Here is a 19099-nt window from a genome sequence, read left to right as displayed (position 1 = left end):
CCTTCTCTGGAGACATTCAAAACCCACCTGGATGAATTTCTGTGTGACCCATTCTAGGTAGTCCTGCTCTGGCAGGGGGGTTAGACTTGATGATCTTTTGAGGTCCCTTCCAGTCCTTAAGATTCTGTGATTCTGTGATGTTCCACCTCTGTCTTTCTGCATGTACTACACATTTGACACTATTATGTTTCATCCTTCTGCTTTCATTGTATTGCCTAGTTGTTCCAGAATGCTATTGTGACTCTCCTGTTAACAATGTTTTCTGACTGGGTGGTGAGCCCTTACATGGTGGCTGCGCTAGTCAATGGAGAGAGGTGAGATCCTCCAGACAATGACTCAGAGCAGTGGGATGGCTTAGACTGAATTAGGCTGCCATTCTGACTCACTCTCCAGAGAAGCCTCTTTCTGTCCATTTAATATAGAAAGAGCCTTACCGATGGAAGCTAGGTGATGTGTTCCCTTTGGTGTCTTTCAGCAGCTTTTGTTCATCCACAGAACACCCCTGTTCTACAAGACCAGTCATGAAAAGAAGAACAAAGCAATACATAGATACATAGTGGGTCCAAAAAAGTGCAGCAGACAAGCAGATTGAGAGATCATCTTGAAAAGTTCAGAAATACCCTTTCACTGCCCATAGCCAGCTTGCAGTGCAGCATCCTGGCAGAGCCATGGCTACCAAGACTAACAGATCCTGGGAAGATGGAAAGGGAACCATGAGGTATTTACCTGACATCAAGTAAAAATCAGGAAACTGCATTTGCCCTGGTACACTGAACACTTAAAGTTCATTAGAGGCCCATGTTTAATTCAGAAAATGCAGAGTATGTACAACCTAAATGTTAGTCAAGGGAACCTTAAGATGAAAGCAGAAGAGCAGAATAGGGATCAGGTAGGAGGTGGACAGTTCAGACTCATAAAAGTGCACAACTAGATCTGGCAGCTGGGAGTGGAAGTAGAAATATCAGTGGTTCCCCGGTGACAGCATCATTAATTACTTAGATGTATATAAGGAGATGCATATATAAACAGATTGTATATCCAGTATTTCTTGAAGCCAGTAGGAAAAAGCAGTATTTCTCTAAAGAGGAATCTCAGGCATATTCTAGTAAAACTTCTAAAGCCTCTGTGGCCAGAAAATCAGAGAAAATTGTTATGTCATAATGTATAGCATTAAAGTCCATGTGAACAGTATTTTTGTCACTTTGTATGTATGTCAGAGTGTTATCATCTTTAACACTATTGTTTATACTTTACTATATGAAAGTTAGTCAGTGCATGCAAATGTAAAGAGTGCTCTGAGCAACTTCCCTGATTGTTTGATTGAGGAGACGCTGTCCCGTGCTTGGCTTTGAAACTTGGCAGGCGTGTCTGATCTGGGAGAGGGGTTGAACTTCAAGTTTCAGTGATGAAATCCAGCTGATGTTGAGCAGATGAAAGTCTGTTCCCAGAACACTCTTCAGAGGCCACAGTGAAAAAAGGACACAGTGAATATTGCTAAGAAAGTGATGAAAGTCATGTGTAATAAATGTATGTGCTTTTCCCTCTTGTACAAGTAAATAAGCAAGATTAGAAGTATGAACTTTCATAGCAGTATTTGCCAGCCTTCTCTCTTCTCTTTTCCTGATGCTTATATGGCTGAGAAGGTAGATCCAGTCTATTTGTATTCCTGAGAAGTCAAATCAGGTAAATCTGTATTCCTGAGAACTCTGGACCTGAAGTCCTTACTGAGGCAAAACTCTTGGCAAGTTCTAGGATTGAATCCTTAACTGACCGCATTGAAAACCACATTCACATCATGTCTTTAACAGAAAGTGAATCCTATTGTGGGCTCGTCTGCTCCTGTTACCCTATTGCCTACCTGGAAATAGATTCCTTATCTTGGCTTGCTTCTGGTCAGGTGGAAGTCCTGGCCCCATGCCATGACAGTGGCTACCTTCTTCTTGCGTGTGAGCAGCGGAGATGCTGCTGGCTGTGAGGTGAGCAGGGTGGGCATCTCCTCAGTGTGCTGTCAGGGTCCATGGGCAGCTGTGCTGCACTCCTGTGTGGAGCTCACCCACAATATTAAATACTATTAAAAAGCTTGTTAAGGTAGCAGGGAGGAACAAAGGCAATGGCTTGCACTGAGCAACTGGATAGCACCTCAGTGTTCACCAGGACTTCTCCTTGTGCTGGAGCAGTGAGCTGGAGGTCAGGTGGGAGGTGGGAGGCGTAGAGCAGAGCTTTGTTTGGTGGTAAGCACCGGCATTTCGTATACTGCTGTTCCTTTCTGTGGTGGTAAACATTTTGATTATTCCAAAGGCTGTCACAGAAAAACATTTCTCTGTAGTTTAACCTGTATTTGGAAAATTTATAATTTTGTTCACATTTCTGGCTAATAGTAGGTAGAAGGAGTAGAAGTTACACATTACATAAAAAATAATACATGACCAGAGGAGAGGGAGTACAATAAAATCGTCTATTTACTTCAGCTGTAATGGGACTGCTCATGTGGTTATCGGCGTGTCTAAAGGTCACAAGTAGAGAAGTGGTATTGCTCTTTGTACCCAGCTCATTTATTCCTTTAATAAGTGCTCCATTGCAACAAAAGCTGAAACCTCTAAAATGAGGATATGTTGGTATGACATAATCTGACCATACAGTGTCACCAGTATGATGTTAGAGGTAATGGGTGGAGTGGTAACTTTATTTTTTTTAAATGCTATTTTTATATGCTTTCTTTAGCTACCCAATTTCCAGGTAGTTTTACATATTTGGGGTTTTTAATGCCTTAATTCTTAACACCTTAGTTTAGTTCTTTCATTGTTCAAGGGTTTTATCAGCTCCTGAGGTTCTTCCAAGTAGCATCTCTATTGCTTTGGGAATTATTTGTACACAATGTCTTCCATATAAAACACAACTGTGAGGTCTGCAGAATCTGGGCAAGTAGTTTATTGGTGGAGAGATGAAGTAAATAGTTTCTTGGATTTTTTAACCACAAAGTTTTGAAGATATGCCATATAGAGTATGAGTAGAAAGGTTAAACATTAACTACATGAAGCTACACTTTTTTCTGAATGTGTTTGGTTATAAATGCTTGTGTGCTTCTAAAGAGAAGACACTCTGCACATAGCTAAAGGAGCTGCTTAAATGCAATTCAGAAGCTGACTCAGACGTGCTTATCCACTGCCCTGTAGGAAGCTTCCATTCAGGCTGCAGAAAAGATTCTAAACCCTTGAGAAACAGAAATGGACCCGGACCTGGGAGTAAACTGCCACATTTTTTCTTCTCTGTGTTGAGTTATATTGTGTTGTTGATGGAAATAGAATAAAAAACAAACTAAAGTCATGTAAGCAAAAATCCTGCTTTAGTCAGGATGGATGTGTGGATGGGCTGAAATCCTTATTATCGATCTTCTCTTTCCTGTATTTTTTTTTCTAGGGATTATTTATCATAGAATCATAGAATGGTAGGGGTTGGAAGGGACCTTTAAAGATCATCTAGTCCAACCCCCCTGCAGAAGCAGGTTCACCTAGATCAGGTCGCATAGGAACATGTCCAGATGGGTCTTGAAGACCTCCAAGGAAGGAGCCTCCACAACCCCTCTGGGCAGCCTGTGCCACTGCTCCCTCACCCTCACAGTGAAATAGTTTTTTCTTATGTTTAAGTGAAACTTTTTGTGTTCCAGCTTCATCCCATTACCCCTTGTCCTGTTGCTAGATGCAATAGAAAAAAAAGGGATGCCCCAACCTCCTGACACCCACCCTTTAGATATTTATAAATATTAATAAGATCACCCCTCAATCTCCTCTTCTCCAGACTAAACAGCCCCAGTTCCCGCAGTCTTTCCTCATATGAAAGATGTTCCATTCCCCTGATGATCTTGGTGGCCCTGCGCTGGACTCCCTCCAGTACTTCCCTGTCCCTCTTGAGCTGAGGAGCTCAGAACTGGACACAGGACCGCAGATGAGGCCTCGCCAGGGCAGAGTAGAGAGGGAGAAGAACCTCCCTTGACCTGCTGGCCACACTCCAAAAGCAGCAGCAAGATGGTGGCAGGCTTAGTTGAGCTGATGTGTAGGAGTTAGATGCATTACACTGTTATTGCCTTTTGTGCCTAGGGAGGCACTTGTGGCAGTAGGCCAGGCTGCAGAGGCCTGGGCTGCAGCACTGCAAACTGTGGTTTGTGGAGGCCTGGGCTGCAGCATCACAAGCTGTGGCCTGCAGAGGCCTGAGCTGCAGCACCAGAGGCTGCAGTTTGCAGAGGCCTGGGCTGCAGCACCACAAACTACAGTTAGCGGAGGCCTGAGCTTCCGCACCACAAGCTGTGGTTTGCAGGGCCTGAGCTGCAGCACCACTGGCTGTGGTTTGTGGAGGCCTGCACTGCAGCACCACAGGCCGTGGCTGTCTTTATGGGCCAACCATGGGTATCTTGCTTGGTATTGGAAGCAAGACACAGAGAAATGAGCAGCAGAACATTGGAATAGCTGAGGGAGGGTAACCAGCCAGGCATGGTTCACATGAAAAGATGAGGTTATTTTACTGTACTGAGGGAGAAACAGTTAACAACATCAAAAACTGCTCTTTCCTGCACTGGGAAGGCAGACAGGGAAGAGGTTAGATAGTTATGAGGTGCCTCTTTTCCCCCATAAAGGCAAAGTCATTGACTTTTTAAACAATCTGCATATGCAAAACTCATTGCAAGATCAGGTGTGACCTCAATGATGAACAGGGTAGAAGTGGTAAGTGCAATATGGTCATGCAAATTATTTGGCTAAGTTGCACATAATCCTTTGAGCTTCATGTTAGGTAAAGATAACAAACCGGGAGGAGAGTGGAGTTGCATAAGTAAGATGACAGCTTTCATTTTGCTCTAAGAACAAACACGTTTGTCCAAGAGAGTAAATATTCAAGGCTTCCCAGTGTTAGAGTGGCCCATTTGTTTTTGTTGTGTATGTCTAAAATCACCATGACTTTTATGGGAGCTGTGATTACTCAAGATTACGGGAAATGTGAATAGATGAAGAGGGTATTTGATATGTGGGTTTCACCTGGACTCAGACATCTATCTTACTTTGCATTTAATTGCAAGAGCTAGAGTGTTTGTATTCTTAGAGGTCAGGAATATGGATCTGTTCCTGAGATGGCTGATGATGCCATGAAGCACTGGTGTGCCCTCAGAGAAATTTGGCTTCAAACAAAAGCAGTCTGCATGTAACACAGCCTCTTCAGAACCAGGTACTTCACAGACATTTGTCATGAATGGAAGAGCTCTGTAATCAAACGGGGAAAAAAAGATATATAAATCTGTATGAATTCCAGTTAAATTAAAATCCTGACTTTGTGCATATGGGCTGTGTGTCATTTTCGTCTTGTTCAGATAGGAACATATCTGGAAGGATAGCATGTAGCCCATGCCTGCTTTTCATGCAGTGTGTGCTACACAAGGCATTCTTGTGTCTTATGTGCATTTCTTTGCACCATAATGTTTGCTAACCTAGCTGACTCAGAAGAATTTATCTTACATCTGAGTTTTCACTATGTAGCCCCTGATTTTCTGTTTTGTCAGACTTAGTGAAACAAGTACTTGCCAGTTTAGTCTACCATATAGTGTATTCAAGATTTTTTTAAAACATGAGAGAAACTAATAACATCTCACCAGTTTTCAGAGCCAAGGTTGTACCTATCACATAACTAACCGTAAACATTTGTAGTACAAACACTTAAAAATAAATCTGCTAACAATCACGTATTAGTTAGAAATAGTGATGTTTTCCCTTTTCTCTTCAGATGACACTGGCTGTCCTAGTAGCCAGTCAGTATCTCCAGTTAAGACTCCTTCTGATGCTGGAAACAGTCCAATCAGTTTTTGCACTGGTAGCGATGGAGACTTCTCCGGGAAGAAATTCAGTCCGGGAACAATGAGTGAAGGGAACCCACAGCTAGTTCGATATAAGAAGGATACAAAGACAAGCCTTGTAAAGCCTGGTGAGTACATTATAGTTCCTTTAATTTATTTTATTATACTTTCTAACTGACTGGTGTCTAAATACATTGTGTACTGCTGCCTATGATACCACTAATGCTGAAAGTAAGTAAAAAAAGATAGTTGAGTTCTTTCTATTGAAGCCACCTGCAAGACTTGAAAATAGTATCAGTATTAGATTTTTCATGGTAATGTAATTAATTGACATCTTTGCTTTCTTTTATGAGGCTCAATAGTGATGTCAAATAAAAACTGAAATGGATTTTATCCTGTTTCATGGTAATTGCACACATATTTCACTGTCTAAAGGTAAATGACTCTTACTTTCAAAGCAAAGAAGAATAGTCATCTGATGTTGTAGGATTTATTGGTGAATCCTGCCTAAAGTTTACACTGCCATGCTGTGATAGCTCTGGGGATACAATGTGAAACCAAAGCAAGATAAGTGGCAGCCTACATGTGGGAGTTATGAAGATGCAGATCCATACTGCATTGGCTGAATCACAAGCATGCCTGCCATTGCCTACCAATGGGCCACCTCAGACCACCAACTAAATCAGCACTTGTTTCTTGCACATCCAGGATGTGGTGGGTTGATCTTGGCAGGATGACAGGTGCTGACCAATGATGCTCTATGACTCCCACTCCTAGGCTGGACAGAGGAGAGAAAATATAATGAAAGACTCACAGATTAAGATAAGGACAGGGAGATCACTCAGCAATTACCGTAACAGGCAAAACAGACTTATCTTGGGGATAAATTTTCATTTATTGGGAATAAATGTTTATCCCCATTCAATGGGGATGTTTCATTTATTGCCAATTAGAACAGAGAGGGGTAATGAGAAATAAAAACTAAATCTGAAAACACCATCCACCCACTTCTGCCTTCTGCCCAGGTCCCTACCTCCTCCCCACCCACAATGGAACAAGGGGTCAGGGAATGGAGATTGCAATCAGTTCATCACTCTGTCACTCCTTCCTCTCAAGGGGATGACTCCTCTCACTACCCCTGCTACAGTGTGAGGTCCCTAACATAAGAGATGGTCCTCCACAAACTTCCCCAATGTGAGCCTTTCCCATAGGCTGCAGTTCTTCACAAACCACTCCCGTGTGCATCTCCCACAGCGTCGTAAGTCCTGACAGCAAACCTGCTCCAATGTGGGCTCCTCTGCCCATGGAGTCACAGGTCCTACCAGGAATTTGCTCCAGTGGTCTTCTGACAGAGTCGCAGCCTCATTTGGGCATCCACCTGCTGCAGTGTGGGGTCCTTTCCAGGCTGCAGATGGATCTCTGCTCCCCTGTGGTCTCCATGGACTGCAGGGGCAAGGCCTCACCATGGGCTGCACCACAGGCTGCAGGGGAATCCCTGCTCTAGCATCTGGAGCATCCCTCCTCCCCTCCTTCTCCACTGACCTTGGTGTCTGCAGAGTTGTTGTTATGCGCACATATTCTCACACTTCTTTTCTGCAATTTTCTCCTGTGCAGTAACATCTTCTCCTTTTCAAATAGTGGGTCCATCTTGGAGCCAACTGGCATTGGTTTTATCAGATATAGGGGAAGCTCTGTCAGCCTCTTACGGAAGCCACCCCTGTAGCTCATCTGCTACCAAAACCTTGCCACGCAAATCCAGTACATGAGACTAAATATCCTAGTGTGTCATTGGCTGTTGTAATTTTAATGAGTAGAAATATTTTTCTGATTCATGTACAGGCCGCTCTTGATTACAAATGGTCAGAGTATTTGTGCTGTTAATTAATCATGGAAACAGAAAGGGGTTTGACTCTCTACAGAGCTAGCTGCAGAACTGACTTGGTTTATGAGCTCAGGTACCTTCTGATTATACTGTTTCCAGAGTCATGTTACCTCTGGAAGCAGTTTACTTTAATGAAGAGCCAACTCAGATTTACCAGCACCATGTTTAATCTAGAAACAGTAGAAAATCTGTTGCAAAAACTGTTCGCTGACTTGGTCATTGAAAGGGCTGATTAATTCTGACTTACCACTATGCCTGCAAGCTCTTCAGCTCATTTCATAGCACTGTGTTACTTGAGTGCTCCCAGACTCTCATTGCTCTGCATAATGGATGGTAGATAATATTTTTCAACGTTTGTTTCCTGTTCCATTAAAAGAAGGAATCTAATGCAGGCAGAATGCAGTGATAAAGTACATGACAGTCGAATCTGCAGTCATGGCTACCACAACCATTTTGTATGTGGATATGAATGTAGGATAGCAAATGGGGATAAAGAATTTTGAAAGTTTTTTTTTTCTACTGAAGAGTCCTATACACATGGAAAAAGAGATATGAATTTGTTTCAATAAATTACTTCATTAATGGCTTTCAATTATTACACTTAAATTGACCTATAATATTGTTATTAGCTTTTTCCTGTAATAGTTTAAAATATTGTTATTAGCTTTTTCCTGTAATAGTTTAAGACATCTTCATTTTAGTTGATGATATTTGAAGTCTTTGAACTGACTTAGTTTAAGTACTTAGGTATTCTTGTAGTTGGGCCATTCTGTAGGTCTTGGTACTTCTGCATTGATTGATATCTGAGGTCAGAAAGTATGTCTCTAATGTTCAAGCATATCACTCCTGAGATCCATCAAAACCCTCTGAGCAGGAACCAGATCTGATTTATAGAGTAATTCTAAGTTCCTCCAGTCAAATATCTCAGGCTTTTATAGTGAAAAGTTGTAAAAAAACACACTGTAGTCAGTGTGAGAGCTGACACTGGTGAGGGACATTCCTTAAATGGAGAGCATGTCAGGAGGCAGCTGGGGGTCGTTTTCCTCACTGTTGGCCACAGGGGTTAATGTAATTGTCATCCGTTGCTATCTGTTGTCTTGGGGTGGATCCTAGTCCTGTCCCCATGACCTACTTGCACATGAATTTCTGGTAGCTTATTCAGGAAGATCTATTCCTTGCACAAAGAGGAGGCTTTGCTATGCAGTAAAACTCGCAGGAAGTAGGAGGGGAGCAGTAGAAGTGGGATCTAGGATGAGAAGAACAGCAATGTGTCCTTATTGTATGTAACCTCATTCTGCATACAGCTGAGGGCCTCAAACTACAGCACAGAAAGAGCCCTGCATTGTATCTTTCTCTCTACCAAAAACCCTTACTGATTTATGGAGAGGATCTCTACTTTTTATTTATCTGAAATGTCTTGTGATAATGACTACATAGCAGGAGCCAGACATGAGAAAAAAAATCCAGCCTACCGCTATCTTTACCAGACTCTGTCCTGTACTACATTTTTGTAGGTGAGTACATCCATCAGTGTGCACCCTCAAAATGCCTGTCATTTTTCTGAAAATTTGTCTGTTTCCAGGACTGTTTTCTTGGAACATACTGAATCTCAGAAGTAACACTCACACAAAAATTTAGATAATTTGGAAAATGTCAGAGTGGGAACGCAGCGAGAATGAACCCTGTGACTTTTCTTTAGGCTGTTCCCAAGCTCCAATGCTTTTCTGCTACTCTAGCAAATCACTTCATTTTTCTTTTCTATACTTCATAATGTGAAATACAACATAGCTTTTTTTTTCTCTAACAGCCTAAGGCATTGCTGTGTGGACCTAAGTCATCTTCAGCTCTTGAAGAATTAACAGGCTAGATTTGGATATCATTGATAATTTATGTTGTTTGCATAGCAAGCCATACTTAATCCTGGAATGTATTATCACTGCATCTTGCTTAACCTCTGGAAGATTTATAAACGTGAAGATGTTATTCATTTGGGAAAGCTAGCAATGTTTTTTATTGTGCATTAAATCCAAATCAGCAGTATTATAGGCAAATTTGGCTTAAAATCAGTGGCTGCATTCCCAGGAATAGATGGAGAGAACAAGTACGTTAAGGAAGATATAAAACTTTCACTCCAGGAAAAGGTTACAACCTTTTTAATTTCAGGATTTTAGAACTTGTTCCCTCTTTTGTATGTGATTCATTTATGCAATATTGAAAGAACAGAAAATGTGTTGCAGAAAATGTGTTGCAAAAAATGATCTTGCAAAAAGGCACAAAAAGCTTAATTAATACTAGTTCTAATTTTATATCAAGGTTCTGTGCTGAATTCCACAGTTTCCATAATTGGATAAAAAGGAGCCTAAACACTTCTACATATTCACATTCTTGGTGTACTCTTCCTGCAAAGATCTGTCCTGAATTCCTGCAACTTTTGCCCACATCTTGGGCAAATCTCAAAGACTTCCTCCCCATAGAGCACCCATGTTTATTGGACAGTAAGCAATGATCAGAAATTAAACAAGATGAAAGTCCAGATGAACACAAGAAAACATTTTTTTTTTTTACTGTGACAGTGGTCAGACATGGGCACAGGTTGCCTAGAGAAGTTGTGGATGCAGTCTCTATCCGAGGAAGAACTCAAAACTCAACTAGGTCCTGGTCAACCTTGCTTGAGCAAGGACTTGGACTAGGTGGTCTCAAGAGATCCCTTCCACTCCCAGTGATTCTGTGGTTGTGTTGTCCAAACATTTTTCCTTTAAATAGTGCATCACCTAGATCTGTAGCTAAGTAGTTGGACAGCATTAATTTGTCCTTTTCCTATCCTATCTTTATTGTCTGTGTGCCACCATTTCAGTTACAACAAGCTCATAGACATGAAAAGAAAAATTAAAAGTAACTTTTACCATTCACTATTCAGTTAAAGTTATCATTTCACTTCGAGCCATAGTAAGTAATGTTACACTGGCATGTGTTGCCAGTATGATCCTCTCTCCTTGATGGTGAATTTATCAGGTCATGAGTGAATGAGCCTTGGGTTAGGATTTCCCAGTCTGAACACATTAATCTTTGAAGGATTTAGGACTATTAGGAGTTTTAGGAGAGACAAGTGAAGCAGATTGTATTTGCCTTAAATTGATTGTGAGTACTGAGTAGGAATGGGTGCTTTTTTAAATCAGCATTGGAGCTGATGATAGTTACCAAAAAGGAGGCAAAGAAAATGACCGTGGGCATGTGGGAATATGTTGGAGCTACATTAGCCAAACAGGTTAGATAGAAAATGCAGGTGTTAGCTGAAAAATTATATGTAGCTGTTAAAGCATTATGTTTTTCATGCTGATTTTTTTGTATCATCTAGTGTGTGAGGATTAGATTCTCAGTACACCAGATGACCAGGAACTTGTTGTTGGGACATGCTGTGCAAGCAAGAGTAGTGGATAGTTAATCCATTACTGTAAAACTAGCTGTTAGCTACTAGCTGCTGTATTTCCATGTATGTATTCTTAAGACAGTCCCTTTGATTATTTTAAAAATAAAACGTAAAGCTCTGATTTAGATCTTCTAAATTATTTTACAGATCTTCTGTTAGCTTGTACTGTCTCTTTAGTATGACAGCATGGGAATAATAGTGTCTGACTGATATGTATGTATGTGCTTCACTTGAAAAACAGATTAGTTGATGTATAAGTTCTGCAAGATTGTCTTGAAGAGGTAATTCTGGAAATATATTTCACTGTCAAGAACTTTACCTTTCCAGTTGCAAAAGGATGCAATGAGAAGAATTTGTTTTATGTTTGAAGGCCAATAAAATATTAGGAAGACATTATTTTACTAGTGCATTTATCCAAGAGTCTTGTATTATTGTAATATTAAAATCTTGCATGGAATATTACCCAAGTCTTGCATTTGCATGGCTTTTCTTCATTCTCTGTACCAAATTTCTGCAAGCAGTGGGAAAAATAATAGTACTGTTGTGCCCATTGTTCAGGAACAACTGACACAGTACAAAAAACAAGTTACAGAATGTGCTAACTTGAATAGATCCTATGGCATGCAAAGAGATTAATTGTTTTCTACAGCTACCACTTGGTACTTCTACCTCTTATGTTGAAATACTTTTTTTAATGCTGCTGGTGTGCTCTGCATGCTAAGACAAAGTCACATTGTTTGGCTGTTAAAAAAACCAACCAACCAACCAAAAACCAACAGACAAAAAAAAAAAAAAAACACAGGAGAAAACTTGTATTTGGAGGTAGCAATTTGGCTTGATTGATGCTTAAAATAATTTAGTGTGCCTCATTTTAGACGCAGGATCACACAAAGGGGAAAGACTGGTTACTGCAGTGTATTGTGTCTCTCTTTCTGCTCTGACTTACTTAGCAGTACTTTATAACCCACATTCCAAGACTGCACTTTTTCTAGGGGATAGATAATTAAGAACAAGGATATATCAAAGAACATTTAACCTGGTTACACATACAGAATTTGAACAGAGTGCACCATACCCCCAACCTGCAAGCAGTCATAACCTTACTTGTGAAGATAAGAAGATTCGTACTTCTATTCCTGAGAATTTTCAGATAGTGAAATATGTGGCTGCTGTAAGAATACTGACATTGGTTAATGTGCTACACCTTCAAATAATTGGTCATAGAACAAAAAATGTTCTCAAGATGGACATAGTGTAGTAAGTTGATAAGAAATGATGGAGCATCTTGCCTATGACCACATGGTCTCCACATATTTATTTCTTCTGTACCTCCTTAAGTATTTGAATTAATAATATACAATCTCTTGATGTGCCCATGTTTATTGACAAGTGTAAAGCATAAATTCAGTGAGGAATGCAGAAGAGTTTGCAAGTGCAAAAGCGGAAAAGCCAAAGCCCAGATTCACTGAGTAACCTGATGGAGATGGCTTTAACTTGAGCATTAGATTGTTAAGCAACTCAATATTTTGCAAAGAGCAGATACCCAACGGTTAATTATGTGTGCTTCTGGAAGGCTTTCCATCTGCTTTTTAAAACATCACCTTGGCAATAAAAAGGAGGAAGCATATGACATAGGTCATCTTTCTCAGATGTAAGCACATGGTTCGAATGCTTCACTTCTGCCCCGCACCTGGTAACAGCCAATAACCATTCGGATGTTCAAATCCAACAATATGCAACATTTCTTTCCTGTATCATTTTACTCTCACTCTTCCCCCTTTCTTGTATGCACATCTAATAATTTCATTTGGGACAATAACATTTCTGAGACCTTTTCTAACACAGATATAACAAATACAGCTGTAGCACTTTTCTATTCCTTCTCCTCAGTTACTTTTGCCTTTCCTCTTTCTTTTTGCCTTTCGAGCCCACACAAAAGAGCCACTGCTGATTTTTTTTAATAAAAGCGTTTACGGCTAATACCTCTGTATGCACTGAGCTCTCCTGCATGTTTTACTGATGGAATTTGCTTTAATTTCACGTCTGTTGCTATGGTGCTGTGTAGATTTGCTTACTTGACCTGCCAGCACAGGGAGTTATTAAGGACTCGGTCGCCATGGGTACCAGAGGACCAAGGCGTGCTTTGCAGGGAGATGAACGTACACCTCTTGCCCTCCAGGAGTGAAGAGGCCATATCTGGGTTCCAGCCTATGCTATCCTCAAAGCTTGATTCCCAGAGTTGAGCGTGGAGGGACCTCACCCTGCAAAGGTTTGGTGTGTTGTAGCTGTTGGTGCTGAGAGGTCTGGAAGGCAACTGGCACCATTAGTAAGGCAACTGCTGGACGTGGTGGAGTGGAAACTGCTGTTGAAGGGTCTGTCATTTGCATAGCCTCCCCTCCTCCCTCCCTCTATGCTTCAGAACGTTGGTTCCTGGTGGCAGTTTTGGAATGGTCTTGTTGGAGTTCCTCTGTCTGCCATTCCCCTTCTGGGGGTTAATGGGAGCTATTTCATAGATGAGGGAGATGTGAATTCACATTCTCAAGCCAAGTTAAGGAGAACAGAGATGGCCTGTAATTTATCTGACATCAGTTATGTATCTGTAATGTAGTTGCCTCCACCTGCACGAGTGCACTGAGGTCCTATTTTGTTTTAATGAAGACAAAATGAATAAAATCAGTGAATCTAGTGCACAGTCTTTCTGACCAAATGTATAAGCATTTACTTTAGGATAAGATAAATAGTACCTTGAACTCAGTGGTTATTACTAACTCTCTGTTGACTAAAAATGGGACCAAGGTTGGCAGGGACATGTGTGTCTGCACTGGAGATATCCACATTTAGTCAGCCCAACACCCTGTTTGCTATGTTCCTCATCAGGTCTCTTACAGCTCTGCTGTTAGTAGCCTTATTGAAGCAAAACACAGTATCTGTCTCTTTTATTTTTTTTTTATTTTTTTAAAAGAAAGTCGGTGAAAAAAAGAATTCTGTAACTTCCAAGAGATAATAGTGAAATATAATCAGAATATAAATATTTTGGGCAAAAGCTAAAAGTTATTAGCACAACTTTTGGTTTGGTTTTTTTTAGTTTGAACTTGTTTAGATTTAAATCTTTAATTTAAACAAATTTGCTTGAATTGATGTGGAAAACAAGTTTGAATAGCCAAGTATTTCTTTCGAACAAAGTAGAAGCAAAGCAGAAGCTATAAAGAGTGTTTCAGCTTTAAAGTGTTTCATGTTATTGAACCCAAATCTACAAGCTCCTGGTAAATTAAAGTGGACCAGAAAAGCAAACTTTTAATTCTGTCCCACATTTTATAATCCACCCCCTCATAAAAAAATATTGTTGATGTTGCTTAGTAGAGATGTAGGAAATTAGCAGATGGGCTGTGGCCTCTCAAGACATGTATCTCTTTTTGTTCAGAAGACTCTCAGGCTGCAGCAAGTGCCCAAATCTCACAGCAAAAAAACAGAGGATCCAAAAACAAAGCAAGCAAGTTGCAAAGGAGGGATTGGCAAGTAAAAAGTGAAAGCCGGAGCCCCACCTATCCTAGAAAATGACCTTCCTAGGTGTGGGCAGGTGGCACAGGCCACCTCCAATTCAAGGTCTCTGGCACAAATCTTCTGCAGTTAGGTACTTACCTCCTTCCTCACAAAGAAAAAAAAAATAAAAAGACATCCCTGATACTTAGTTCAGGAAAGAGAAAAGAAGCTTAAATTTGTCTGTTTGCAGCTCTTTTGAAGGATGGATATGGGTACAAAGGAAAAGAGTTCCCTGATACAGGGGTGCTGGGCAGGCTGGGAAGATGCAGGTTCTGTTCCCAGGGGAGCTGTCCCACTTTGTCTAATTTAGTAACTGCATTATTGGGGGTTGAAGCTGAGCTCCCAGCAGGCACACCATCACTACTTTTACTCTCTCTGGCCTGTTAATTGTCCTGGTGCCACTCCAGATGTGCAGAAAGTGGGACAGCCCCCATCAAAGGGAGGCTCTGTCCTGAGGACACCTATGGCCTTAGGCTTAGTGGCACGCTTGGCCCGGGAGAGAGCCATGGCTCTCCCTAAAGACCACAGTGAGGAGGGAATGAGGATAGAGAATGTCCAAGCTGCTGGATAGCCTGGGACTCACGTCAGTCACTTCACCTTTTAGCTCCAAATGCTTTCTGATAGACGTGAAAGTCTCCTGGGGATTGTGGGGACATGCTCCTGCATCTGGCAAAGATGACCAACTACCTGGCATGACAAAGGCCCTGGGGTTTAGACGTCAGAAAACGACAATAGCTGTGGTCAGCAGTCAAAAAAAAATCTTTTTATATATTCCGGCAGGTTTTTTTTCCTCTCTTCTGCTAATCCCGAGTGGAGTATGAGCCAAGAAAGAGAAACTGATGGCATGCACACTGTACACTCTTAAGTATTTGTTTTAAAATGTGTGTGAGGTCAAACTAGAATATGTTTTGCAATCTATGTATTTACTGTAGTGAATTTTCTGCTCCTTCTGGCTGTTTTTTGTGGTTTTCATCCCACTTCACCTCCACAGAAAGAAATGTTGTGTATACAAAAGACACCATTATGAATCTTCCCTTAGGAGATTTTTTTTTGTACTCTGCATTTAAATCTGTATTATTTATGCCAAAGTTTAAAATAGCTTTCTGATTCCTTGGTTAAAGTATTCTGAACGTAATCCAGCTGCATTTTACTATGCACAGCTCCCACCAACTGTCAGTTTGTATTTCAGATCTTTTTTTCATGAAATAACACACATCTCAGCCAGAATCCTCTGTTGCTGTTACATGTTTTTCTTTACAGTTTTCCAGCTGTATTCCTCCTCCCCATGATAGAAAAGTGTTGCCAGTATTCATTTTTATCTTAGAATACACAAATTGCATTCCCTTAATCTCCCTTCATAAACAGTGCCCTGTAATCCTGTTATCATTATTGTTGACCTTTTTTGGAATTCCTCCAGGTTATTAATGCCTTTTTAATGAGAATCCTGGGATTTAAACTGTTTTCTGAGCAATGTTTACTCAAGAATTGATAGATTATTTCCTTTTCTATTTTCCTTTACATCCCTTATTTCTCTTTTGTCTGACATCTTGCTATGTTCAAAGTGGAGATACGCAAATAACTCCTTTGGCGGCTTGCTGCCAAATCCAAACATTAAATAAAACCTTTGTTTGAGAATGAAGAATGAAAATATCCAATCTAAAATATTTACAATGTTTGGGGAAAATGTATAATGATTTTACCCCATTTTTAAAAGAAGAAAAAATTTGTTGGTTTTCAAGAATTAAAGCATCGTTTTAAACAAAAGCTAAAAAATTCTGGTTTTCCATTTTCTGACCATAATCATCTTCAAATAATACTTTCCGTGTATTCTGAACTTTGGTATTTGGTAACTGAACTACTACCTGAAAGTTTTTGTTTCCCTCAGAGTGATTACTTTAAACACTTTTTGAGCAGTATTGTGTCAGCATGTCTGTAAGTTCCTTGCATTTATATATCCCTATTTGTAAGTAGACAGGGAAAGCTAAGGCAATGTCTTTATTTTGGTCATGCAAATCTCATTTATTTGATTTCATTGGGGTATGAAGACATCAAGTAAGTTGGTGGTTGCTGTGCTGAGAAGTGGAAGCTTAAACAAAAATGACTAAGCAGGTCTTTGCAGTGACATTTGAAACACTTGGCCTGTTTGCTCAGTGGTATTTTACTTGCTTTTATGTACCCAGATATCTAAATCCTGGTGAAGCTGCAGTTTAGATGCCTTCACTCTGTTTTGTTTCTCACTTGAAGTTAATGATTCTGAGCTCAGGTAAAGCCTAGGAGAAGGAAGGAATGCACATCCAGTCTCTGCTACAATAACTCAACCACAATAAAAAAACATAAAATGAAACACAGCAGCCAGAAGAACAACTTAATAGAGGTTGCCCAACTTTGCCCAAAGCTCTAGATTGGAGAGCTAGGTTTTCTCTGGTATGTTGAGTGAAGGGGGCTGGATAGGATCTTGTGGTGGTGTGAGCTGTGGAAAATTCAGGCCTGTTTGTATTTCCCCATGTACCAGGTGGATTTATGGAGGAGCTGGAGAGGGGCATGATAAACTGAGAGGACAGGAACCCCGTATTTTTGTCCAGTTCTTCCTGGTGGATGCAGTTCCTGGTGGTATGATGGGGAGTTGTTGTGCAGCCTCCTCTAAGTTCAAAGCTAAATCCAGCCCTGCAAATCCCAGGGGAATCCTTTATTTCCCCAGTAAAGTCAACAGCAGAACAGACCTTTCCTTGGGCCATTTTTATGTGGAAGCTGATGTATTTGATGTAGTGTGGGACACCCACCCTGATCTTTAGACAGGGGCCAGGCACCAAGCTGTTCTGCACATCTAAAGCTGGCCTGCTTCTAGGCATGTCTAGAAACAAGAGTTTCACACAGCTGAGATCAACGGGAGGCATTTCTCGAGTGAGGTGGCAGATAAGGAGAATGCCACTTCCAAACTTGTCCCCTGAGAGCTTAGGATGTGGCATCATCTCATAAAGCCAGCCTCTGGCCACTGCACAGTGGACATTGCTTTCCCAGGGAGCTTGAAATATATCGCCTTTAATGTGACATAGCAAAATAGTAAACCTACTTTAGAATAGCCTATCTTACCTATACTGTTATATAGAATGTGATTAAAGGAAATGAAAGTTCTGCCAGGTTTGTTTCATATTTTATTAGTATTGCAAGCCTTGTCTTGTTTCCACACTGAGGTACTTCATTACAGGCCTCTGTTCCTCCCTTAAATTCTGTAAGCAATAGGAAGCTGTTTGCTTTTGAAATCCAGGCAGGCAATGCCTGTTTGCGAGAGCTGGCAGAGTACAGTGCGACCACAAACCCACAAGGATTAATGAGCTGAAAAAGCACGGGCTTCTTGTCTGTCATTTATGCTTCATCATGGCAAGAGTGATACTAGGGGAAAAAAAAAAAAGCTGCAAATGACTGCAATCTTAACTTGAAATGCATTGCCCTGAGACCTATTTTGGCTTTCTTGATGTAATAAAGACAGTTTAGGCAACTCATCAATATACTGGGTGGGGTTTTACTGTTCTTTTCAATAGATGACACTTTACTAGTTTTTGGTAATCATTTCAGTGTGTGCATTACAGTAAATATTCGATGAGCTTATGACAAATGTTGCTTTTCATCCCCAGACTGCAGGGTTGTTTAGTTAGTTACCTCCCAGATATGTTTCTCATTCCAGTGTTTTTCACTTCCCTGTTGAAAACATGTCAAACGGATTTAAAATGTTTTATGCACATTGTAATGAAAACCACGTGTGTTACATTAAGGGTGACTGTGCAAAAGCTCGCAGCTGAATCAGGTTTAACATGTAATTCCATGCATTTGCATATAAACTGTGAGTGCATGCCTGTGCAGTTAATTCTATGTGCAAGCCAGCCTCTTTCTTCCTTACACATGGAAACCAGGTTTAGGAGATCTTGTTGAAAGCCCTTTGTTAAACCTCTGCCACCATCATGATGGGAGGGCTGGGATGTTTTCCCAGCCTGTGATGGAGTTTGCTCCCTTTCTGTGTACTGCTAAGTCATCCCTGCCAAAGATGACATTTTCCAGCTCCTAAAAATACTTCTTACCAGCCCATTAATTTGCCTTCAAACAGCCCAAATTGTACTACCAGGTACATAAAAAAATCTCCTGAGGTGACACTACATGCTTATAAATGATACTTGTCTGTAAGTGCATTTGCACATATATGCTACACAACTGTCAAATGCAAGTTGTTATCATGTTAAACAATTACCTGTATTTTTGAACCACCAGTCTCAATGTTTCGGTTGCAGTTGGTATACCAATACAGCATCCTTCCCTCCCTGATCCAAAGAGCTGTTTTGTTTGAACAGGAAGGTAAGTTCCCCAGACTCTTCCTTTCTGCTCCATGAACATATGTTCTCCCTAACAAAGGTCATTTCAGGCTGAG

General features: G+C 40.7%; 1 protein-coding gene across 2 annotated transcripts in view; it reads left to right on the top strand.

The window, feature by feature from the left end:
• Positions 1–19099, top strand: part of SYBU (syntabulin) — a 44945-nt gene that overhangs the window by 8623 nt on the left and 17223 nt on the right. For both annotated transcript variants that reach the window (XM_061994886.1, XM_061994887.1), the window contains one exon: positions 5764–5961. In XM_061994886.1, coding sequence (XP_061850870.1) covers positions 5764–5961 — 198 coding nt within the window. The remainder of the gene's footprint in view (positions 1–5763; positions 5962–19099) is intronic.

Source organism: Colius striatus, chromosome 4, assembly GCF_028858725.1.
Source record: "Colius striatus isolate bColStr4 chromosome 4, bColStr4.1.hap1, whole genome shotgun sequence".
Taxonomy (NCBI): Eukaryota; Metazoa; Chordata; class Aves; order Coliiformes; family Coliidae; genus Colius; species Colius striatus.
This window is presented reverse-complemented; position numbering and strand designations above follow the sequence as displayed.